Below are 25623 nucleotides of genomic sequence, written 5' to 3' on the forward strand. Positions count from 1 at the left end.
AGGATATGGGCTTATACAAAATGCCACATAAATCATAATTGATTTTACCAAGGTGACAGAGGCAACCCGTAAAATCTGTTAAATGATGGCGAGGGTGTCTATGTCATCCCAGTTTATGAAGAATTCATAAGATAATGCATTTTTTTTTCATTTATTCCATAATGTTTATTGACGTTTCTTGTCTGCCAAACACTGTGCTATCTGGGCAGTCATAAGAGAAGATGTAAAAACACTTTGTAGATTATGAAGCTTTTATGTAGAAAGTATTTTGTAAATTAGAAGGCATCGTACATTGTTTTATTTTCTCTCAACTTTCTTCATCTCTTCCATTCTGGACACTAGCACTATAACACATCCTGCAACTAATATTATATCCTTCATTTAAATCCTAGTACATGGCAGTCATCACAAACAATGACACAGAAACAAAACTATGACAAGAAACTCTCCTTGAAATATTTTGTTGACAGAAAACAGGTAATAAAAATTATATATGTATATATATATGTATATATATATATATACATATATATATAATATCAATCTAAAAGAGCATACATTAAATATTCACAGTAGCTTTCTCTAGGTAGTAAGATGAATGATTTTGATTTTCCTTTCTTCTGAAATGTTTTACGTTTTTAAAAAAATTACCTATGTAGTATTTTAGTTAAAAATAAAGAAATACAAATCTTTCACTTAGCTGGTTTTCTCATAGAATCTTAAATGTGGATTTGAAAGGAGACTTAGAGATGATTATATATAAGGAAGCTGAGGCTGGGGAGATGAAATAACTGGGTTAGTTGGACTTCTTTCTGTAAATTTGTCATTATCTTTCCTCTCTTTCCAAATGTGTTTGCTTTTGATTATTAGTCTAAACCTCTATGCTCTGTAATTAGATCTTCATCTTTAATTATCTTTCTGATTTTTTGATGTATCTACTTATTCTAGAATGGTAGATTTTCTTTGAGTTGTTTCTTTCTTTTCTTCCTTTTTTTTTTAATGTTCAACTGATTTCTTGGTTTCTTTGAGTTTTCTCTTGGAAAGACTCCTGAAGTAAACAAGCATTTTTATCCCAATCTGTGGCTTCTTTAATTATATTCTTCTCACATTTGCCTCTGGTGTCTACCAACTAATTTTCTCAGAAATTTCCAAGGATGAGTCATAATTCCTCAAAGACATCATTCCTGGAATCAGGACATTTTTTTTCTTTATTTGGTGTAGACTAAGAGTTTTTCATACAGGGTGTACAATATTATTTAATACAAAGGCTTTGTCTTCTGGGATTCAGTGTTTCCATCTTCCAAGTGGATATTTCCCAGCCTACTAGATGACTATATCTTATTGGAAACATCTTGAAAAATCTGAAGCCCTTCCAGCCCCTGCAGACAGACACTGGACTCCTTAGGTTGCACATGAGCAAATAGATCTGGGGCCAGAGGTTGTGCCAGAAGCCAGAGAATCAAAGCCGCCTCTGAGACAAGGAGCAGGCAGAGTGCGGGTGGGAGGGGTCCGCCCCAAGGCAGGGGACTGTTTGCCTCCTGACTGCAGCCTGCAATAGCTTGCTAATTCCTATGGGCTGGCACAAGACAGGGAGGTACAGCTGAAAAGAGGTCTTCCTACCTCAGGACACTTGAGTCCTGTTTTTAACTAGCTCTGTCACTAACTGGCCATATGACCTCATAAAGCCAAGACACCATCTTCATGTGTAAAACAAAGGGCTATTTAGATCTCTTCCAACTCTAAAATTCAGAAAGGGGAAACATTTGCATTTAAAGTTTGGTCACCACTTTTAAAGTGAAATTAATCCACATTTCCCTGGGTATCAAAGGCCTGGCTGAGCCCTCTCCCGGTGCTGGGAATTGCAGACTTCTCCCCTCCACTCACGGGGACTCCCACCTGCCTGTAGATGACTGCTCTTCCAGGCGCTTCTCTGCAAGAAAGGACCGTAGTTGTTTTTAACCATTTTCCCATGTGATGAGCTGAAGTAAATGACATATTTGGTTAAGGCATGTGAAATTGACCCTGCTCGGGGATCTCTGAAAGACAGGTATAGCACTGAGTAAGACCTGGCTCTGTCCATCACCAAGAGGGAAAGGAAAAAGAGAGGTGGGTGTGGGGGGCCAGGGAGAGGCTGATTTCCTCTCAAACCCAGATGGTTTCCTTTGCAGTTGTCTGTGGCTTCTACAAAACCCACCTATCTTAGAGTCAAGGCTGTTAATTAGGGGGCACAGATCTGGACTGCTGTCTCTAGCCCCCAAGATGGTTATTAATGGGAAGGCTGAGCTGTGGGCTGCAGCAGACACTGGCCATTCAGCCAGTGTCACCCGTGTCCTAAGTGGCTGTGGCGCACAGGCGTTTCATTCTCTCAAAGTCCTACACACCAGATGTGATAAAAAAACTACAGTGAATGGGGGGAAGCTGGTTAGCTCAGTTGGTTAGAGCGCGGTGCTCTTAACAACAGGGATGCTGGTTTGGTCCCCACATGGGCCAGTGTGAGCTGCACCCTCCAGACCTAGACTGAAACAACTACTTGACTTGGAACTGATGGGTCCTGGAAAAACACACTTAAGTAAAAATGTTGAAAAAGGAAAAAGAAAACAGTAGTATTTAAAAAAAAAAAAAAAAACTACAGTGAATGTTTAAATTAAAAAAAAATTATTACAGTAAAAGACACATTGCCATTAATCCCCCTCAAAATTCTCCCCCTCGCTTCGAACACACTTATCCCATCGTTCTTGCCACTTTCTGAAGCAGTTCTGGACGTCCTCTTTCATGAGTGTCTTTAGTTGCACTGTTGTGTATGCCTCAATGTCCTGAATCGATTCAAAACATTTACCTTTCACAGTTATTTTGACTTTGGGGAAGAGCCAGAAGTCGTACAGTGAATAAGGTGGATAAGGACACACCATAATGTTTTTATTTGACAGAAATTGCCGTACCAGAGCTGATATGTGACACAGAGTGTTGTCATGATGGAGGATGAAGTAAAGACACGAAAGAGGACTTCCAGAACTGCTTCAGAAAGTGGCAAGAAGGATGGGATAAGTGTGTTTGAAGCAAAAGGGGGGGGGGGCGTATTTTGAGGGGGAATATGGCAATTTGTCTTTTATTGTAATAAAGTTTTTAAAATTTAAACATTCACCATATTTTTCTATCATACCACATAGATCTTAACTTCATTTAATACTCACAACCACACAGAGGTAGAAAACATAGGATTTAATTTCCAGATTAGGAAACTGAGGGTCAGAGAGAAAAGATAACTTGCCCAGTGTCCCCAGCTGGGTTCTAAAGCCCCACCTGACCCGAGGGACATGCTCTTCTCTCTCCACAACCAGATGACCCACCTCCGTCCCCTGCCCCTCAGGCCTTCTCGGTTCCACCCACTACTGAACAAACCACTCGCAGATCCATCCGCTCTCCGTTTCTCCCAACCCCACGTCTCTCAAACTCTCTGGGATTGTTTCATGGGTTACTTTCACCGCTCCAAGCAGGTGGTCAGTTTCTTGAGGTCAGGAAGAATGTTTCCTACTTTGTTTTTCATCCCAAATTACCTGGTGCCAAGCTGGACACATTACTATGTGTGTGATAGTTGATGGGCCAGCAGAGAACCCACCTGTGATGTTTTGTTCATAGACCACAGGCTTTGGGCTCATGGAATGACTCTTCTCTTCATGTCCTGAATTCTTTTTCTCCTCCAATCATCTCATGTTTGAAAGACCCTCTTGTACCTCCTCAGATCTCAACCAAAATGTCACTGTCCCTGGCTATTCCCTCCCAGGGCATCTTCCTTCCTTCCTTCCTTCCTTCCTTCCTTCCTTCCTTCCTTCCTTCCTTCCTTCTTTCCTTCCTCCCTCCCTCCCTCCTTCTTCTTCTTCTTCTTCTCCTTCTCTCTCTCTCTCTCTCTCTCTCTCTCTCTCTCTCTCTCTCTCTTACATTTATTGTTCTCTGTTGAGCATGTTATATAAACCAGCATTCTAAGCTACCTCTTTGAGTTATTCTTTCCCATGTATATATGAGATACACATGTTAATAAACTTGGGGTTTTTGTCTTGTTCATCTGTCGTTCATTACACAGTGTCATCTGAGAACCGGTGAGGAGTAGAAGGAAATGTCTTCCTGTTCTACACTATGTCCTGATTGGTTTTCCTTTGGTTTTTGTCCCCTCGGTGTTTCCCTGATCAGCTCCTAGTTGTCCTGAGTGGCCCCTGCTGTGAGCAGCAGCCTGCGTTCCTAGTATTGGGGTTTCCGCTTCAGAGGTGCTGGGGTCTACATCCAAGTGAGCAACAGGGTGGCATCCTGATCTGGGACAATTTGCTTTTAAGGGAGAGACTTTAGCATGTCAATAGACAGTGGCACTTAAGAAGCCCAAACCCATTTGCTGGGAGATTTTTTTTTCTAGGCATACAAAGTCAAAGGTTTATTTTGTACTTATTGGAAGCTTATGAGTATTTACCACAATACAACCTTAGATATAGATTTACTTTGCTGTTTTCTCATGGGAGCTCTTCATTCTCCTTTAGAGAACTGACTGCCACATGAAATTTTATGAGTAGTTACTTGCTTGCCTCACTAGAACATAACCCCCCTCCCCCCAAAGGTCAGGGACCACATGCATTTGGTTCACCAGAGACTCAAAACCTATGTGTTCAATGAATGAATAATAGTAACTTCCACGACCATCATCCTCTAAGAGCCCACCGTGTATGTTGGGCAGAGGGGCCCAAATCAGGAATCAGAACTAGGTGCCAGTTTAGGCTCAGTGACCCCCTTGCTGAGAGTTCCTGTTCTCTCTCTCTCTCTCTCTCTCTCTCTCTCTCTCTCTCTCTCTCTCCCTCTCTCCTTTCCCCCCTCCCCCTCGGTTCTTTACTTGCAAAGCAAGGCTAATGGTTCCAGTCCCACATATTCTCAGAGGCTGTTAGGTGAAGAAAGTGAGACAACTCTAAACTTACTGTGTTGTTCAAGTTAAGGCCTGATACACACCTGACTAATTATAGGTCCCTTGAGGGATGGGCTCGTGTCTAATTCTTCTTTTCTTTTTGACTTAATTTTTGTGAATAGGCCACACTGATAGATGGTTCAAAAAATATCAAAATATACAAAAGGTATATAGTGACAATCCTTCACTGCTGTCCCGACTGCCCAGCTCCCACCCACAGTGAACCATTACTATTGGTTTCTTTTGTGGCATTCCAGAGTTTCCTTATCTAAATCCAGGTAAACATGAAGCTACTTCCTGCACAGGGTCACGTCTTATACCTGCAAGCTCTCCAACTACCTTGCTTTGTGCTCAATATTGAGTGAATCTTCTATAGGTACCTGTTTATGAATTTGCTGAATTGATGGGTATTATAACCAAAAATTGGACAAGAAAGAATGTAACTTCACAATATGCATTAAAGATGGGCAGAAACACATGCTGACTGTGGGCTTTCTAGAGAATAATATGTCTGCATCTTTCCCACTCCCCTCCAGGACCAGGCGCGACACCTGGGCCAGTGGTTTGTTTTGCTTTTGTTTCTTAATGGATGTAAGCAGTTTGTTGGGAAATCTCAATTCATTGGTTGTTATGAGGATAAATTTAATTACTTCGTAAGAAGGTCTTAGAACAGTGTTTGGCACAAAGACAGAACCCAATGAGCACCGGAAATGTGATCCCATGACCTCTTACCTCCCAGACACAATTCATCTCAAATGACCTGTTAATCTTATGTCATGGGCTAAATTGTGTCCCCTGAAATTCAGATGTTGAAGTCCTAACTCGCAGAAAATGACCGTATTTGCAGATAGGAGTCTTTAAATAAGTAAATAAAATAAAATGAGATCATAAAGTTGGGGCCTTAATCCAATGTAACGGGGGTCCTTATAGGAAGAGATTAGGACACAGACACACAGAGGGAAGAGCACGTGAAGACACAGGGAGAAGCTTCTGCGAGCCAAGGAGAGAGGCCTCAGAAGGAACCAACCCTGCTTGATCTTGACTTCTAGCCTCCAAGACTGTGAAACTGAACTGACATTGTGTAAGCCCCCCCTTCTGTGAGACTTTGTTACCAAACCAATACACCTGGCTTAGCCCCCTCATTTCCCAAACGTGTTAAACTGGAGATGTTTTCTTTTTGTTTCTTAGATCCAGGCTCTGTGAAGGAATTCTCATGGGAGCGGCCAGCAGGAAAGTGCACCCCAGGGCAGGCACTCAGAGTCTACCCCAGGAGTTCTCCCACTGTGCCTGCAGGTGGAAGCAGCCTGCCTGGCCATCTCTCTGCAGGAGTGTGTGCAGAGCTGCACCACCAGCCACCAGGAGACGCACCCTCAAGGAGGGACCCCAGAGCAGACAGCTGCCCTAGGTCCTGTCCTGGGCCCCACCATCACCTGACACCTCTCAGGCCAGCCCCACCTCTGCCTTCCCCGAGCTTTGATTCCTTGGGTAAGGGGTCCCTTTTGTGCTTAAGTTAATTAGAGGTGGTTTGCGGGGCAGAGGGTCCTGACAAATACAGTCCCTGCAGAGTAGGACCCCAACTCAGCCGCTCCTGGTCAGTGGTTGCTGACCAGGCTCCAGCCTCCCTCTCATCCTGCCCCAGTAGTGCAGGGACAATCCTGGAGCTAGGGGTCTATCACCCCTTGGCCTGCAGACAGGCCCCTGATGGGAAGAGCTGCCCTCTCTGGCAGTGCCTGCTGGCACCCACCCAGCCATGCCACCGCCCCCCCCCCCCCAAAGGCTGATCGTCCCTCCTCTGGCTTCCTCATGTCTCGTGGGTGAGTAGCTGTCTGCCTCGTGCTCCTTGAGGCCACCTCTGCATTCTCAGGACCTGCCATGGGGCCCCCGTGCATGCTGCATTCCATCAGCTGGGGAAGCCTGTCCCTGGTGACCTGCCCCTCAGTCCCTAGGGTCCCGGACTGCTCACAGAGCTGGCGGCCACAGGCTAGCATTGTGTCTCTTACACCTCGCTACTGTCGCGTCAAGTAGGACCCAGAATGAGACCAAAAATCAGGCAGCTCATAGTGCAAATGCCATTGCACGGCTGTCGTTGCACGGCGGTCGGTCACATGGCAGCTCTCACTGGGGCGGAACAGAACCAGCTGATTGCTGGCCCTGGGTTCCGAGTCCAGAGCCTGGCTGCATATTAAAAGCCAAAAGGCCGGATGTGGGAAGTTATAGTTCATCAAGTCACCAGCTGCAGTGGCCCATGGAATCAATGTGGGCTCACCCTTGGTTGGCAGGCGAGTCCTCCCTGTGCTCATTGGGCAGCACTGTGCAGGGGCTCAGAGCTAGACTTGGGCTTCCTGGGCCAGCTCTGCCCTCAGAAAGCTGTGTGCCTTCAGGGTAGGCGCCACACCTCTCTGGGCCTTTCATCACCCATCAGCCAGAGAGAACAGTATTATAAATTAATGGGGGAAGTACTGCTACTGGAGTCAAATAGTCTTAGGAATGAATGAAATACTGTGCTTGAAATGTCTTATTCTAACACCTTGAAAATAATTGTGGGTGGTTTGTTTGCTTGTTTGGTTTTCCTCCTGCCTATTTGACTCCAGTATCTGGTCTCTCCACCCCCAACTGCCCATGTTCTGATCTCAGGATGACCCCAAACCTGCTTGCTGTCCCTCCCGACAGCCAGATAGCCAACACAGCCTGTGATATCTGGCCCCTCGCTTCTCCCCTTTACCAAACCTTTCCTCTTCTGTCCACACTCCTAGTCCCCACTTGTCCCGTGAGCACTCCCTAACTCTATACTTCCTTCTCTTTCCATCTTGATCCCGTGACTCTCAGTTCTGGAGCTGCAGAATGGCACATCTCCCAAGTGACTGCTCATTTCAAGGCCACGTGCAGCTGAGTCACTTTTGTGACAATGAGGAAGGAGATAAGAGTCGATGGGCAACCAGCACACAGCCGTCACCACTAACGTAAAGGTGCTTGTGGCCCCTTTCACAATTGCTGGCTTGTCAGCGTCAGCGCCATTCACCACTCCCTGTTGGTGGCCTCTCCCAGACACAGGGCTCAGCGCTCCTGGGCATATTTCATTTCATTTTCACAATAGCCCAACGAGGCTGACTGCCTAGTCTGACAAGAGGAGCCGTGGTGATCAGCAAGGCTGCATTTAAATCAGTGAGGGGCAGCTGTTGTCCATCCCAGACAGAGCTCAGAGCCTCTTATTTCGTGTTTAGCACTGGGCGTGCCAGTGGCCTGCCCCCTCCTTGGGGCCCCCACATGCTCCGAGTCAGCTGTCCACTCAGCTCACTGCTGGGAGACGCTCAGGCTGCTGTCCTGAGTGGGCCGGCCTCCCACTGTTCTATCAGAGGCGATCACTCTGATTGCTCTGGCTGTGTCCCACGACCCACACGTGCTGAGGTGGCGTGTGTTGGCAGCTACGGCCACTGCAGTCACTGGGTGGCTCTTACTATGGGCAGAGGGAGCAGCTGCTCACCCACCTACTGGCTCCCCAAACTGCCTCTCAACGCCTATGCCTCCATTTGTTTCCAGCTCATCTGAGCCCCTTTTCCAGGCACTTCCCTTCCTTCCATTTAGTTGGAGCTATGAGCTGAACTGTGTGTGCCCCCCTCCTCCCATAAATTCATATATTTAAACCCTAATCCCCAATGTGATGGTATTTGGAGTTGGGGCCTTCGGGAGATAATTGGGGTTAGATGAGGTCATGGGGGGGGCCTTATGATGGGATTGGTGTCCTTAGAAGAAGAGACACCAGAGAGTTCACTTTCTCTCCATCATGTGAGGACACAGCCAGAAGGTGGCCATCTACAAACCAGGAAGAGAGGCCACACTAGAACCCAACCATGCTGGTACCCCACTCTTGGACTCCCAGCCTCCAGAAGGGGGGAGAAAATAAATTTGTTGTTTAAGCCCCCCAGTTTGTGGCAGCTTGTCACAGTGGCCGTGGCAAACAAATACAGGTCGTTTCCGTATTCTCTGTACAATACAAGAGATCAGACATGACGACTGTTGGAATCATCCTGGTGCTGTTTTCACAGCACAGTTAGCAAGTACTTAGTTTAGGATCTGCTTCTAGATGCTCCTGAACCAAGTATAAATTTTCTATCTACTCTAGAAGGGTCGGTCTGCCTGTCTGATCCCAGTCACCTGCTGGAATCTAGACCTCTGTTGGTGGAGTCCTACCAGTCCAGACCCCCTGAGCCACAGGAGCCCAGTCTCCTACTTGCAGGGGCCCTTGGTAAGACTCTGTGCCTCCTCTTTCTCCCCTCCCCCTGTTTCCAGATAAGAGGATGCAGGAGGCTGCTCTCTGGCTTATGGGCAGGGAACTTATTAGTCCCTTTCTAAACACAAAGGAAAAATGCAAGTAAGCCCTGGGTGTGGCCAGGGCCCAAGTGCTGGCTTATATGTTTTCTTTGGGTGGCCTTTGTTTTCCCTTTTAGCAAACTGGACCTGGACTAGGAAGATAACTGAGAACACTTAATACACCATGGCAGGGACATGACAACAAACTGGGTAACAAGGGTCCTCAATTGAAAAACCATTTAAGATTAGTCAGTGATATTCTCCATAGTCCACTGGACCTAGAGATTCCAGCCACCGTCAGGGGCTAAGCCTGTGTGTGCAGGGAGGGTCAAAGTACAAGGACAATAGCCAGTTCCCTGCTGGGCATGAATCTCACACCCTCAGGCCCACAGGGGGCAGAGCAAAGTTCCCTGGTGGGATCACTCCCTCTCCTGCTCACTGTACTCCACGCACTTTTTCTGAGATGCAAATGCCAACCTAGGAGGAGGACCATGGAACAATAGGAGGCAGCTCAAAGGCCTTTCCAAGAACTCCAGAGAAGAACTGGGTCTCGTTTTGTCCCCTGAAACTTACAGTGACTTCGCTGGAGCAGAGAATGATGGTCACGTGCTTGGGGGATTTCATTCTGTTTTCAGGTAAAGAAACTATCTTCCGTGCTCTTGGCTGCTATGGGCCCCAGTTTATACTAAGTTCCCTTTTCACTCCAGATCCACTTAATACCCAAGTTTTAGTGAGATTATTGAATCATTGAAAGAGCAGTTCTGAGCACCCCAGAGGGCTGCACCATTCACTGTCTACTTAGTGAGCGAGTGGCCAAGGATTGTCCTAGATTTGGAGTTTGTTATAAATAATCCTGCTAGGGCTGCCTGACTGAGTTAAAACCTGATGTGCTTATTGTTGGGCAGGGGATGAGACATTCAAACGCAGATTTATGGTGACAATTGCACCACTAGGTAAAGCTACTAAAAAAAAATTCACTGAATTATACACTTGAAGTGGGTGGATTTTACGATCCTGTAAAGTCGTTTTAAAAACCTATATGCTTCATGACCTTTAAATTTAGGAATTACAAGCATGATATTTTTTTTAAAAGGTACATAAATCATTCATAAATCACAAAAAGTAAGATAGTTCACAAGGTAGCTTGCAAAACCATTATCACATACTCCCCCTTGAATCTCCCAGCATTCCTGAGACTTTCAAAAGCCTTAGCACTCAAAGCTTAAGATTGCAATTTAGACCCAAAACCCACAAGAAAGGTTGCCTTTGTCCTGAATGGCTAAGAAGAAAAACTACAGCCAGCAAACTGCTTGCTCATTCAATAATGAATGAAACACATTTCATGTTGATCATGGAAATGAGACCACCCAGTCTTTCTATTGCTTTAGGTCTGACGAAGCATGACACAGCATTGCTTAGAACAAAGCAAGTCTTTTGGGAGTGGGATCTGGAGACTGAAAGCCATGTGACACCAAGTTTCCAGGAGTTGAACTTAAAGTATGTAAAGAAGCAATAATTCTGTGGCTACTGTAGCTGTTGCGTCATCTCGTCTAACAATGTCCACCCATTAATATGAATAACTGTGCTTCCCACTGTCCAGGGGGCTTGCCCTCTCAGTTGACCGATACTCCTGACCTGCGTCCCTTTTAGGGGACTTGATTAATATCCTAGACTGAGCAGGCACGGTTAGTTGTTTCTCACTAGCTGGCATCAGCGGGCTCTTTCCCAGGAAGATACCAGCAAGGATTTGTTTATTGAAATGAGCTACTCACCACCATGGAAATTCACTGAAGTGGGGCACAGATACATTATCTCAGCATGGAGCAGGGTGGGGCCTGATGTGGTCTGGAGGCAGGGGCAGCTGCACAGTGGGGGTTCCCAAATATCTAGGCACCCACTCAGGAGAGGGAGTTCAGAACTGGGAGAGACACCTGGTTGGAGCTGGATCTCAGCTACCAGCCAAGGGGCAACACAGAAATTCCTTTTTGTCCTACCTTCTTATCGCCCCTTAAATATTTAAAATAATTTCTGAGGACAGCCAACGATAAAAATAAAAAAGGTAATTTCTTACAAATGTTACATCCATCTCCCAAAAAGTTAATTCTTAACTTCTAACTATGTGCATATAGTCATCCGGGAAGGGAAGGTCTGTAACAATATGGGAACAGATTTGTCATCATTTTGGCCTCCCAGGGTCTGAACTTCCTTCATCTATATTGGGGGCTTTCCTACTCGAGGAAGCAGACGCTCCCGCCACAGAAGCTGAAGACACCAGCGTCTCATGTTCCCAGCCACAATTGCTGCTAGGATGTGGGCACTCAGTCTAGTCTCTGTCAATCAGAGGGCCCTGCCCCACACTCTACATTGGCACCTCTTGACTCCAAGACACATGAACTGGATAATCTATTCTAGAGAGATTCACTCACCCAGCACCTTGGCCCCTTTCCCCTGCCTGCTCTATACTAGAGGTTGGTCCTGCCAAGTATGTGTATTTCTACATCCTTTTGCATCTCTTAGATGGCTGTATGGCACACTTCCAGCCAGGAAGACATAGGTGTCTTGAGATTTCTTAGGAAACTCTTGCCTTCCTCATACAGGAGTCACCCTTTCTGTCTTCTCCCAATGTCTGCCTGGAATGCAAACGTAACATCCAGGGCTGCGGCAGCCATCTTGCAACCATGAGGGAACAACTCTGAAGATTAAAGCCAATATACTCAGGGTAGTAAAGCAGATAGAAAGAGCCAGGGTCTCTGGCAGATTTTTTTTGGATAGTTGAACACATGCTTGTAATAACTGACTTCTAGATATGTGTGTGTGTGGGGGGGGGAAGCATTTATTTTTAAACTATTATTGCCAGATTTTCTATATTTGCAAATGTCCCCATTTTGAACGAATATAGGCAGTTTCCAGGGTCCAGCAGTGGTGTGGCCTGTGGTACAAACTAGCATGTCTGAGCCAGTGGTGGGAGCAGTGTGTTTTCACAAAACCAGTTCTGCAGCATTATTTTGGGTGGCATTCCTCTTTCTTAGTCTCCAGACTCCTCCAGAAGTCCTGAAGCTTTCACGAGCTACATCCTGTGTCTTTTAAGATGTTTTTTGTTGCTTAAATTCACCAAAGTTTAATTGAAAAAGATGAGGTCATGAGGGTGTGTCCTAATGCAATCTGACTGGTGTTCTTATAGAAACAGGTCTTTTGGACAGTGAGATGCACACCGAGAGAACCCTGTGAAGATGAAGGCAGAGATTTCAAAAAGAATTGACCGAAGTTTATTTCTGTTGCTCATAATCAAGAATCCTGACAAACACAGAGATTGACACAAGGAGTGGTGGCAGCAACCTACCCCCAGGGGATGGGGGAGAATTGGGGATTGATTGTCTGGTCTGGTGGGATCTAAGGAGAGTAATAATTCAGGTAATATTAAGACAGTTGATGGCACAAATGCTTACTTGTGGTCACTTGCAGAGAAGGTTGCCAGTACAGTGAAAGACCAACTGAAGTTAAGGCATTGAGAAGCCAAGAGAACAGCAAGAGGCACAGAAAATCAAGATCTGTGGGTGGAGGGGTTGATGCTAATGGCAGGAAAGCTTATGAAGTGAAGTGAGTGGCAGGGTCTTGAATTCTAGTTCAAGGCAGTCTGGAAGCCAGGGACTTTCACTGATTACATGAAATCGCAACTAAACCAAAGGGGAGACCTGTAGCTTCCGGATTTACAACATCTGTTAACGTCACAACTTCTCGTCTCTCGTTAATAGTTAGGACACTGATGGGAAAGAGTGAGCACGGGGGCATTCTGAATGGGGATGTATGGGACTGAGGAAGCACAGAGCACAACCCCCTCCCTCCCCCCACCCGCAGCCCTTGTCATAGGGAATAACCCCTTCTCCCTGTGTAGAGAAGCTGCTCCTCACTTGCTTGAAGACCTATAATGTTCTTGCCTGGGGAAGTCACTTTGCAAGGAGGAATGCAAGTCCCTTTGTATCTCCCCTCTTCTCATTGTCTTTAGACCAAAATCACAGCTAGATACCAGCATGTCCTTCATGTTGTAAAATCAAACCTGGACGGAGGAGACATACACCAAATAAATTGCAAGATTTTGCTCTTTATCTTGGTAAAAGTCTTGGGAACACATGTGGGAATCAACCCTGAGGGTGCTAAGCCGGGGAGGGAAAAACAGGGTGTCTCCTTCCCAAGAAACTGTAGCTCAGTGTGCTTACTGGAGGGGGCGTGGTTCTGACTGTTGACTCGCTTGGTCAGGTGAATGAAACCTGCTGGCCCACACCAAGAGAAGTCGAGATGCCTGAATTTCTTTGGCACAATGTAGGAAGAGGAATCCAAGGAAAGAGGAATGTTGGTGTGGATATATTGTGTATGACCTACTTACCCCAATTCCCTGACCCTGTCCCATGAAAGGAACCAAAAGATACTCCCTTCATCAAGGCATTGAGAAGTACATTGGTGAGGGAAGTGCCACCACCTCTCTGTGCCACCACAAGCACTGTCATGGCTATTTTATCTACATAAAGGGTGCTGTGAGAGCTGCTAGAATTAAACAGCTGCCAGAGGCCAGTGGTGGCACAATCACCAGGAGAGGTAAGGTCACCTCAGAAGAAGTCATGGTGACCACAACCATGCCCAGGACCAGTCTGGGGATCACAGTGGTCTGCACATCAGATACGTTTGGCAGAAATTAATTGATTATGAGCCCCCAGGATCCAAATAGATACCTAGCCCTCTATGCTCCACATATTGCACATGATGGAAGCAACCCAAAAGCTCTCTAGGTCTGATTAAATCATCAAACAATCTGGTAGTCATACCAATTCTTGAACTTGAATGCTACAGAAGTGGTAAATTCCTACCATAGTCCTACTTAAGTGTCCAATGGATATATATAGAAGATGGACAGGTCTTGGAGAGTGGCCATGGGTTATCATAAACTTAATAAGGTGGTGACTTCAATATAGCCCCTTGAGGAAATATCTTTTTCTCATTCCCAATAAGCAAAGAACTCCAGAAGCTGCTTTGCCTCATCTGGCAAGGATAACTTTCCATCTTGCTTCAGAGTTATGTCAACTTTGGCACCATGCCACAATTTGGTCTGTAGAAATCTTAATTAATCACCTCACTATTCTTTGGGACATCACAGTGACTACCTGTGGGGACAGAGCCAGGAGTGCCGTGTCCAGGCTCTCGGCCTCACGTGGAAAGGTGCTGGCTCAGGTAGTAAATGGCCATCAACTGTGATTGGATGGCCATCAGCTGTGGCTAGTTGGCCGTCAGCTGTAACCAGTGAGCCATTGGCCACTAATATAACTGCTGTGGCTAGGCTAGCAAAGAATGGGGCCTAGCAAGAAGATGGTGGCTGAGTTAGCATGGCGGATTGCAGCTAACAGGTGGGGTTGGTTGGCAGAGAGAGGTGGACAGCAGGTTGCGGATAGTGTGGCTCCTGCTTCCTGTGTCTCCAGCTTAGCTGCTAACGAGAGTACTGTGGTGTGACTCCCCTATCTATGGCTCCATGGGTGTTCCTTTTTGGCTTCACCATATCCTGCGTTCTTATGTGGGGAGTGGGAGCTGAGACCCCGCATGACGCCCTGCATGACACTACCACACTGATGATCTCATGCTATGAGATCGAGAGCAGGTATAAGCGTTATTCTAGACGTTAGTAAGAAACACCCAGATTGTAGTGTGAGAAATGAAACTCATGCATCTACAGGGCCTGTGACCTTAGGGAGGCTTTTGGGGGGTGTCCGTGATCTGAGTTGAAAGATGGCCTCCAAAGGGAAGCGTGGGTTTTTGCACCTCTCACCAATGACTACAGGAAAGAGAGAAAATGCTCGGAGGTCCTCTATACGGAGGCAACATTTGTCAAAGCCTGGGCCTCTGACAAACTACATTCTTTCAGTGTAATAAAATATAAAGATGTGTTTGAATGTCCAGGCAAGCACAGGGAAGACATTGGTAAACAACACATAGTTTCTATCCTAAGGATATTTGTAAACAAATGGAGTGACTGACAATTATGCAAGGATGCTCTGTACATACACAGGTAATGCACCTAACCTAATCCTGAGTGGATGGTCGGCGGTGTGTTCCGGGGGAAACATTCTGGAGGAAGTGACCCCCTTACAGATAAAGAGGATTTGGTCAGTTTTTGGAGGAAGGTGGGGAGAGAGTTCTCTTGGCCTGGGAAGTTCATAGGTGTGAACACTCTTCCTAAGGGACTTCAGGGAGGTAAGCTAAGGTAGGAGTCTGGACTTTATCCTCAGAACAATGAAGGGCAAGTGAAAGGAATGCAAGCATTCGAGTGACATGGTCAGGTTTATTCTTTAGAAAGAGCATTCCAGAAATTCTGTGCAGAATGGGTTGACAGAAACGAGATTAGCGGTGGGGAGACCAGTTCCGTATTTTCTCTTTAAGTAGTGATGGGGAGAGAAACACCTGGAATACATTGAGCGAGTGTAAACACTAAATAATTGGGAGGAAAAGCAGGGCTGGATCCAGGCTCTGAGGGGCTCTTTTTAGGCAAAAGACCATACAATTAGGCACAAAGTTGACTACAGGTATACCTTGTTTTATTGCATTTCGCTGTATTGGGCAACAGGTGTGATTTTCACAATCTGAAAGGAAGACCCTCCACCAGCAAAAAGATTACCACTCGTTTATTGCTGTGGTCTGGAACCTAACCGCAGTATCTCCTATTTGTGCCTATACTAACTTAAGATGAGAAAACAAATCGCAAGAAATTACTGGAGCTTTGGAGAATCGGGTCTTTTTCTTCTGTTTACCGGAACTGCTTGCCTAAAAATGCTTCTAGAGGCAGCTGGCTTGGCGTCCCCTCTCTGCGCAGAGCGCGGGACAACTCAAGCACCCCAAGATACGGCGCCCTGGGACGTAAACTAAGTCAACTTCACCGCCTCGGAGAAGCCACCCGCCCAGCCAGAGCATGACGGGCTTGTTGGTCTGGCGGAAGGGACCATTCTACTGGACGGTTGGACTGGAACGGGAGGCTGGACGGGAAGGCGGTGCCGCTTCACTCGGAAGTCCTGAGGCTCGGTCCGCGGACGGTCCGTGGACGTCCCGCGCTCCCGGGGCACCGCCTGCACCGCTTAGAGGTGAGGGGCTCAGCGTCTCCGCGGGGCGCACTGCGTGCCTGGGGCGCACTGCCTGGGGCGCACGGTGCGAGTCTCCGGGAGCAAACTGCTGACACAGGGACCACTCCTTCCTTCCGAGTTCAGAAACTTGACCTCAAAAACGCAAACCGTCAGGCATTTCTGGATTTAGAAATAAACATCACTCCAGGAACAGCCACGGAGTCGTAAAGTTTTATTTTTTAAAGGAAAAAAAAGGACTTGTAAATTTGCTGTTTTTGAAATAAAAGAATTAAGTTCTGCAAAGCAAAAAACAAGTCTTCAGCAGGTGAAAGCGCGAGGCGTGGAGCTTGGTCCCGGAGTAGCGGTCGGCACCAGACGCCGGCGGGCTGTCCTGGGGGCTTGGGGTGGGGAGGTAGCACGCAGTGCGAGGCTGGTGGGAGTGCGGCGCGGCACCCGGGCTTCGGGGGCGCGCGGGGCGGAGACGCACAGTGCGGGGGCGGGGCCGTGGCACAAGGGGCCTGTGTCGGGTGTGCAGTGCGGGGCGCGCGGGCGGGGGCGCGCAGTGCGGGGCGGGGCTGTGGCGCTAGGGGCCGGCGTGCGGCGCGCAGTGCGGGGCGCGCGGGCGGGGGCGCGCGTTGCGTGCGGGGGCGCGCGGGGCGGAGGCGCGGCGCCACCAATCGCAGACAAAGGCCGCCCCGTGCATCATGTGGTACCGGGAGGAAGTCGGCTTGTTGTCTTTCCTCCCGCCGCTGGCCCGGGCGGAACGATGCGCGGAGACCCCCGCGGGGGTGGCGAGCCCGGATGAGGTCCGAGCCCCTGTCCGCGCCACAGCGCCCCCGGCCCGATGGCGGCCCCGCGCTGGGACCCCCTGCGCAACGACTCGCTGCCGCCCACACTGACCCCGGCGGTGCCCCCCTACGTGAAGCTCGGCCTCACCAGCGTCTACACCGCCTTCTACTCGCTGCTGTTCGTGTTCATCTACGCGCAGCTGTGGCTGGTGCTGCGCTACGGCCACAAGCGGCTCAGCTATCAGAGCGTCTTCCTCTTCCTCTGCCTTCTCTGGGCCTCCCTGAGGACGGTCCTCTTCTCCTTCTACTTCAGGGACTTCGTGGCAGCCAACGCGCTCAGCCCCTTCGTCTTCTGGCTGCTCTACTGCTTCCCGGTGTGCCTCCAGTTCTTCACGCTCACTCTCATGAACTTGTACTTCACCCAGGTGAGTCGAGCGCGCGGGAGGTACGTGGAGGGCGCTCACCTGGCAGGCGGCCCTGCACAGTGCTCAGTGCGAGGGCAGGTCGCAGAGCCACGGCCTGGGAGTGTGGGGAAACGGCAGTGGTTCTGGGGTCGTCTGAGCCTGTCCTACCTGTAGGCCTTTCTCGCAGGTAAGGCCCTCCCATTCTCAAGAGGCGAAGAAGGACAGCGAGGGCTGGATGCCATCTCTCAGTCTGCCCTTAGCTCAACACCGTCGGATGAGTGCGGGGCCCTCTCCGCGCAGGGCGCGCAGCATCTTCGCGCACACATCAGAATAGATACTGATGGCAGGTGTGCCCAAAGAGAGACTTGTGTCAGGCCCCAAGCACAAGCCTAGACGTTTGCTGGGGCTTTTTTTTACAGGCGTCTTTTTATGAGGCGTATTGTTAATAAGCTAATGGGAGTACATACTATAAATTGGCTTGATTGCTGTCACCGTTGAGTTAATGAAAGTACAGTAATTGTAAAGTACTTCGCAAATACTGTGGCAAGTATGTCATAAAGTTCAATAACACAATGCTACCATCATCATCGTCGCCATCTCTGATTCTCATTAGTTCTCCAAGGACTAAAACGTCCGTTTTCACTAGGACTCTGCCCAAGGGAAGGGCTCCTAGTGTGTCACCTGCTCAGGGTAATTTAAAAGCTGTCTCATGGGCAGAGGTTTGGTGCAAACAGGCATTCCATTCCTTTAAATAGTGTTGCTATTTCTCTAAAGAAAATGTCATTGATTTTTTAAAAAAGAAAAGGTAGAAAAAGGATGGTCCTGCTGTAGTGGGAGCCCCTGACTGAAAATTTGAAGGACATATACTTGTGGCTAAAATACAGCATGTGTACTATTTCGTGCCTATTATACTCTTACCAAAATGGACCTACAAAGCCTTCTGATAAGTCCAGTGTATCAGTGTATTTTCCAGTCTACTGGTAATGTCTCTTATTTGTCCAAGTACTGCTTTTAAGCCCCCAAACCAGTTCAGGCAGTCAGCGCCACGGCAGACACTCCAGCTTTTTAATTGGATCAAAGGGGGTGGTTGCAGCAAGACACAAAAGTCAGGTGGCTTTGTGTTACTTCAAGAACGGTGACAGTGGTCATTTGCACATTGACGTGTTGATTCGCGTCTCTTTTTGCGACTGCCATGGCTGTCTGGTAGTGACATGCAGATTCTGCTGGATTAGGAGCAGACTACACATTTTTTGCACCATCTGCTGATTGGCGAGTCAGTGCTGAGCGAGGGAAAGCGTGACGAGACACACAGTCAGTCACTGTCACAGCGCTGGCTCCCTTATGTCTCCCGAGTCTTTTGTTCTCTATATCTCCAGGGTGGCTGGCGGGAGTAGGTGGTACCAATGCTGGCATCTCAGATGCTGGCAGAGCAAAGCCATTCCCTGGCTTCCTGACAAGTATTCTGGTTCTCTGGGGAGTCCTAAAGGGGCCCCTGTGGCTCCCTGCTCTGGCACTGCCCTTTCCTTTCCCCACACGCCTGCTCTTAGACCTGCAAGCTCTTAGACTGGGCTGCTTAAGAATTACTGCTGCCTGAGCCCCATCTCGGAGCAAATAAATCACATTTTGGAGGGGGAGGGGTAGCAGCCAGCAGTTAAGAAGCAGGTACTTACTATGTGCACGGTTTTAAGCAGTTTGTCTTAATTATTTTTCATAACAACCCTGTGAAGAAAGTACCGGTAACATCCCCATTTTATAGAGGAGGGTCAGAGAGGTTAAATGACTCGTTTAAGGTCACATAACCAGTGCACGTTGGAGCCGGGAGTCACACCCACATCTGTGACATCTGAGTAAGGTTCATCCCTACGGTATAGTATTGGAAACCTCTCACTACAGAAAACATACCCTCTAAATGTAACCCCTCGTTCTCCAGGAGCTGACCACCAGGGTAGGGGTACAAATTGTACACACAACACAGTTCAGTAATAATTCCAGGAATTTCCGGGGGGACATTTAAGCTTTAGAAGACTTGAGCAGGACCAGCGTCCTCAGGGAAGAGGACCAGCTCCAGAGGCTGGAGGCTGGAGGCGGGAGGAGGGGACTGTGGGAAGGATGATGCATGGGCTAAGTTGAGAGTCGGGAAGGAACTGGAGGGGGGTTCCGAGAGGTCGAGGAAGGTTCTCTCTGTGGTTGTCAAGTCCTTTACGCCTGCGCAGTGCCCAAGGCCTACTGCTCCTCTCTCTGAGGACCTCCCTGATAGCCTGGGAAGGGGGTACCAGCAGCACTGGCTGCTCTGAGGTTCTGAGAGGAGGCAGTGTGCCTGGTGCAGCGCCGCCGTGTGGCCGTGTGCGGCGCTGTCCTGCCTTGCAAGGTGTGTCCTGCCCTCCCATCCGCTCCGGTCATCCTTGGAATCGGGCTCTTCTGGGGCTGGCCCAGGAAGGGGCAGGGTTGTCTCACGTGATTCTGTACCTGTTCCCTCCAGGTCTTGCTCTGCCTGTGTGGCTGTGTCATCATGGCGTCAACTTCATCCTGGCTCCCTCTGCCTCTGTCTCCCTTCCATCCCAACCCCTTCTTCAGAGGGTCCACACAGGGTATGGTCTGGTGCCCACCCAGTGTCTCCTCCAGGCCCCCACCTGCTCCTTTTCGTTCTCTGCCTGCCCAGGGGCCTGCCACCTGCAGAAATCCAGGGTAGAAGCAGGTGACGCGCTCCAGGTTCCTGGGGCCCGCACGCCTCCATGGCACAGGTTGGCATCTGCCAGGACTCCGTCCACAGCCCACTTAGCTCTGAGGTCCACACCTGTTGGGCCTGCACAGTCCCTGTCCAGGGCGCAGGGGGCCAGGTCCCCTTTCTCCCTAATTCTCCATGAGCAGTTTCCGTGGTACTTTAACCTCAGTGACCTGGGGTGAAGGCTGTCATCTCCCCCAGAACACTGTTCTCCTGCCAACAGGATGGTGACTTTTTCTCCACTCTCATCCAGGCTGTGAAGGCGGGATGTGGCTGGCGGCAGGACTGGTTCTGCTCTCTGAGCAGGCCTGGTGTGTGCTGTGTGTACCTCTGGCCCAAATGTTCACAGCTCTCCTTGGAGTAGGAACACTGACTCCCTGTGGCAGCCATCTCGGGGGGACAGCCCGACCCCACTCAGCTCCCTGCTGCCCAGGAAGTGGCAGGGCCAGGGCTTGAACAGGCCATTCCCCCAGGCCTGTCCTATCACCGTGTTAATTTGTCTTTATAATGGGGGTTTCTCTTGGGGCGGGACCCTGACACCTGAGTGTGAGGTATTGTGGTGCCCCCCACACCAGGCCGTGGAGTAGGGGCTTCTGTGCCAGGGTGGCACCTGGGCCAGCAGGTCTGTCTGCGGAGCTGGGGTGGTGGGTCATGAGGTGGCCCGGAGCTTGGTGACACCTGGGCAGTCAAATCTCCCTGCGGTTCCCCTACAGAATCATGGGTCTGGGTCTCAGACTTGGGTTTCTGAGTTGGTTGAATGGTTCTCCCTGGCTCACACTTCCTTTGACCCCTGTGACAGATTCCTGCCGTTCAAGGGGGGTGGTTCCAGGACGGAAAGGAGAAGTGAACCCTGTTGACGGGGGGAGAGGTGGTGTGACAGATGGACACTGACGCAGGAGCCAGAACTGTACCACGCCTTAGAGGGTGACTGGGAAGCTGCAAGGGGGCTGTCATGGGGGCCGGGGCTCATGGCAGGTCCTGGGGGCTCATGGAGGGGGCTGAGGGCTCATGGCAGGGCCTGGGGGCTCATGGAGGGGGCCGGGGCTCATGGCAGGGCCTGGGGGCTCATGGTGGGGCCCTGAGGTCATGGTGGGTGTTGGAGCTCCCAGTGGGCCTGGGGTCGTGGTGCTCCAGTGAAGGCCTGTGACTCAGGAAGCAGCAGTCGGAGTGGAAGGAGAAGGGGCCCTGTGGGCAGAGCTGGGTTTGAATCCTGGCTTGGCCCCCAGTGTGGCCCCCCCAGCCAGTACTGACCTCCCTGAGGCAGTATCAGCCTCCTTCACCTGGAAAAGGGCAACCGTGGTGCTCAGCCCCAGGTGGGAGCGGTGAAGAATCCTGGTGGCTTGTCCCAGGTCACCAGCCGGACGTGCAGAGCAGGGCCCACCCCTCTGACACTGTGCTTACCGCTCGCACCCACCCCCCCACACCCCCCGTCTCAAAATGCATCATGGTCCTGGACCCTGCTGGTAGGGAAGTTGGAAGCAGATGAAAATCTCACCTGGGGACCCTTGTGCACCCCACTCCCAGAGAAAGGGAGCGGGGTGACCTTACGAATGGGTGGGTCTCGCTGTGGGACTTGGCGGCAGTTGATTTAATCACGATTTAATCAGGAAGCATTTACGAAATACATACCTGTGTGTGCCAGGCCCTGATCTGGGTGTTGCAAAGGGCCTCTAGGCCTCTTGGTTAATTTGGGGAAGTCAGATGCTTAGGAACACATGGCCTTTGCCTGGCCCCTAGTACCTGACAGCAATGCTGGGACCACACTGTCACACAGGGCAGGAGTAGGTGTGGCCTTGCCTCTGGCTCCACACTGTGGCCTCCTGGCCCCTGGCACTGGCTCCTGGTCACTCCATGGGCTCACCGCCAGTAGAGCTGTGTGTGTGTGTGTGTGTGTGTGTGTGTGTGTGTGTGCCTGTGTGTGTGTGTGTGCGCATGCGCACGCGCACCTATGCACATGCCTGTGTGTGTGTACTTGCGAGCGCCCGTGTGTGCACCTCTGTGAACCCCTGTGTGTGTGCCTTTGACATCCGTGTGAGCATGAGTGTACATGTGTGTGTGAGTGCAGGAAAAGTTTCCTTATTAGCATTCAGTCTGCCATCTACCACCAGCACCGCCAGGAAGTAGGTTCCTAATTGACTCCTGTATGAATCTCCCTCTAGGATACATATTTTAAAAAGAACCAGTGGCTTTTGCTATTTAAATGTAAGTCAAATCCATTTGCCCTGGTTTGTTCACAGCAGCTTCCTGGGGTCCCGACCAACATCAGATGGATGGGTGGTGCTTGGGGAAGGCTTGTTCACTCTGTCCCCACCCCATGAGCCATGCCCAGCAAGTGTAATCCTTCCTCCCAGGACAGCCAGCCTTTCACAGAGTCGATGGCATACATTGTGTCTTGTCCGAGTGCCCTGTGGTTGGGGTGGAGCATTCGTGGTTCCTTCTGTGTCTGATGATGTGGGTTTGTCCCTCACCATCTGGTCCCTGTCCCCAACGGCCCTGCCCAGTGGCCACAGTGAGCTGGTGGCAGCTCCCGGGGCGGACCAGAGGGAGTTTCTCTCACTATGTGGCTTCCTCTCAAGGAGGTGGGATGGCCGGCCTCTTGGGCAGGATACAAGGAGCGTGATCTAATAAATACTGTCTCGGTCAGCTTGGGCTGCCACGATGGAATACAGTAGACGGGCAGCTTAGACCGCAGACGTTCAGTCTCACAGTTCTGGAAGCTGGAAATCTGAGACCAGGGTGGCAGCATGGCTGGGTTCTGGCGAGAGCCCTCTTCCTCTTCCCAGAGGACAACTTCTCCTTGTGTCCTCCTGTGGTGGAGACAGGGCAGGGTGGGGGAGGGGGACGGCTCTGTGGGGTCCCTTTTATAAGGGCACTGATCCCCTGCAAGAGGGCTCCACCTTCATGACTTAATTACCTTCCAGTGGTGTCACCTTCTAACACTGTCACATTGGGGGTTAGGGTTTCAGCGTATGAATTTGGGGGGTACAGACCTTCAGTCCATAACAAACAGCAGAGTGCTCCTAGCAAGGGCAAGAGTTCCAGGAAACCTCATAATTCTCCTCATTTCTGAGGCAGAAAGTTATTTTGTGTTTGGGGAGGGGAAGAACAGAGGCGTTTTCACTGCTAACTTATTTTGTTTGGGCATGATTTGCCACAAGCATTTTGTACGCTGGTGAGACATGACCCACTGCACAGAGCCCTTCTTTTGGGGAGCCCTTCTTTCGGGCAGCCTTTGGGCCTGGCTGGCTAGTGACCTGGCTAAGCATCCTTGGCTGTGACGATTCCTCCATGTATAACATGTTACCTTGTTTAAGCTCATTTGGGATAATCGTGGGCAGAGCCCTGGCTGTGAACTGAGCTGCAGATGTGGCAGAAGCAGCTCAGAAACATAACGACGATAATAGTGCCTTGTGTGGCTCAGCCCTGACATGAAGGGGGAAACTCCTGCCAGGAGGCTCATCCGAAACGGCAGTCTCCACCTGGGCCGCGGGTTGGCGGGGGCAGGGCTGTTCTGGGGACCGCTGGGCCTGCGTCCCCACCTCCCCTGACAGGAGGGCCCATGCCCACTTAGAAGCGAGGCTGCAGCGATACCCACTGGGCCTCGCGGGGCAGAGGATGCAGGCTTCTCTGAGGGGAGGTGTTTCATGTCATAGGGTTTCAGAGTAGAAGACACCTTCGTGAATGTTTGCACTAACCCTTGCCTGAGCTCAGGAAAAGTAGAGAGAGTCCATCAGGGATGCAGGTTCGTGGCCATGTGGCCAGCCGCGCCCGCATCCAGATGCTCAGGTGACAAGAGAGAACATGGGAAAGAGGGAAACTGAGGCCCGGGTTCCATGTTGACTTGGGGAGCCTTTGGCGGGGGAGTGCTCTGCAGGGCCCCCCGCCCTCTTGGGCTGCCTGCTGCCCAGCCTAACTGTGGGCCCAGCCTGGGACGGCCTGGCTGGTTGGGGCCCAGTTCCAGTAACAGGACAGGAGGCTCTCGTCCCCCTGGAGGGTGGAGGAGAGAGAGAACTTGGAAATAGGAGAGGGACGCATTAGGAAGGGAGGAAGCCAGGGGCGGTGCCTTCACAGGTGGGGCCTCTGTCCCCTTCACCATTTCCTGAGTGAGTGCTGAGCGTGGGAGCCATCCAGGTGAGGGGTGCCCCTGCCTGCCTGTTGGGGTGAGACACACACTTACACGTGTAGACATACACGCACACATGTACACACAGACACTTGAGGAAGAGGGCTCTCCGGAGAGTCTGAGGGTCCTTCAGGGACTTGGCTTCACAGAAATCCAGAGGACAGACAGTGTCATTGTGGGTCCCACGGTCACATGTGAAGCAGCGCATCTAAGTGGTCGGGGCTCTGTGTTCTGAGGGTCAGCGTGAGGCCAGGAAGTGAGCAGGACTCGCTCCATGAACCACGTGCTTGCCAAGTTCAAAGACAGGAGGTGACAGGGTGAAGACCTGACATGGGAACCCAGCCCCTCCCAGGGATCCCCTCACACCTGGACACAGAGCTCGCCTTGGCCTGAGGCTGCTGCACCCAGAGCTATGTGGCAGGGACCGCCGACCCTTTCTCTGTGGTGGGCCCCGCAGCTTAAGAACGTGGCAGTCTCTGCAGAGATGTCGTGTTTGCACAGAGAGTGGGTGCCGAGCGGAGCTGTCACTTGCTGCTCCTCAGGGATGGCTGCACAAAGGGAGGAGTCCCCACTTGGGCTCTCCTGTCGCCCTGCCCTGGCGAATGATGGCACTTAGCATATGGAGACACAGACCGAGGCAGCTAATGACTGTTCCCGGGACACCAGGCCCTGGTTTGCAAAACTTCCCCCAAATGTCAGGAAGTGGGCAGCACAGAGGAAACCCCGGAGCAAGTGCATCAGTGGCTCCTAACTTTCTGAGTACGAAGGTTCCTTGTATGGTGAAGAAAGCGTCTGTGCTCACAGTTTGGTAGCTGAGCACGAAGGGAAATGGTTTGAGAACATACACAGGACGAATAGCAGCAAGCGCTTCTCTGTCTGTGAGGTGAGAACATGCACAGGACGAATAGCAGCAAGCGCTTCTCTGTCTGTGAGGTGAGAACATACACAGGACGAATAGCAGCAAGCGCTTCTCTGTCTGTGAGGTGAGAACATGCACAGGACGAATAGCAGCAAGCACTTCCCGTCTGTGAGGTGCCAGGCGCTTGCCTAAGTGCCCCAGGTATCCAATTCGCCTCCTCCTCACAAAAACCCATAAGGTGGGAACCTCACTTTGCAGATGAGGGACTTGAGGCACAGAGAGGTTAGGCGACGTTTCCAGAGTCACACAGCTGATCATTGGTGGAGGTGGGATTCAAGTCTAGGTGAGCAAGCTCCAGAGGCCACACTCTTAACCAACTCTAGATG

At 50.2% G+C, this 25623-nt stretch overlaps 1 protein-coding gene across 1 annotated transcript in view; it reads left to right on the plus strand.

Moving 5' to 3' along the window:
* Positions 1–16993: 16993 nt before the first annotated feature.
* GPR137B (G protein-coupled receptor 137B) overlaps positions 16994–25623 on the plus strand; it is a 41456-nt gene continuing 32826 nt past the window's right edge. Inside the window, exon 1 of the mRNA XM_019746998.3 lies at positions 16994–17554. Within this exon, the coding sequence (XP_019602557.2) occupies positions 17186–17554 (369 nt within the window). The 5' untranslated portion in view covers positions 16994–17185. The remainder of the gene's footprint in view (positions 17555–25623) is intronic.

This window comes from Rhinolophus sinicus, chromosome 6 (genome assembly GCF_057876585.1).
Source record: "Rhinolophus sinicus isolate RSI-liver-muscle chromosome 6, RSI-T2T, whole genome shotgun sequence".
Classification (NCBI taxonomy): domain Eukaryota; kingdom Metazoa; phylum Chordata; class Mammalia; order Chiroptera; family Rhinolophidae; genus Rhinolophus; species Rhinolophus sinicus.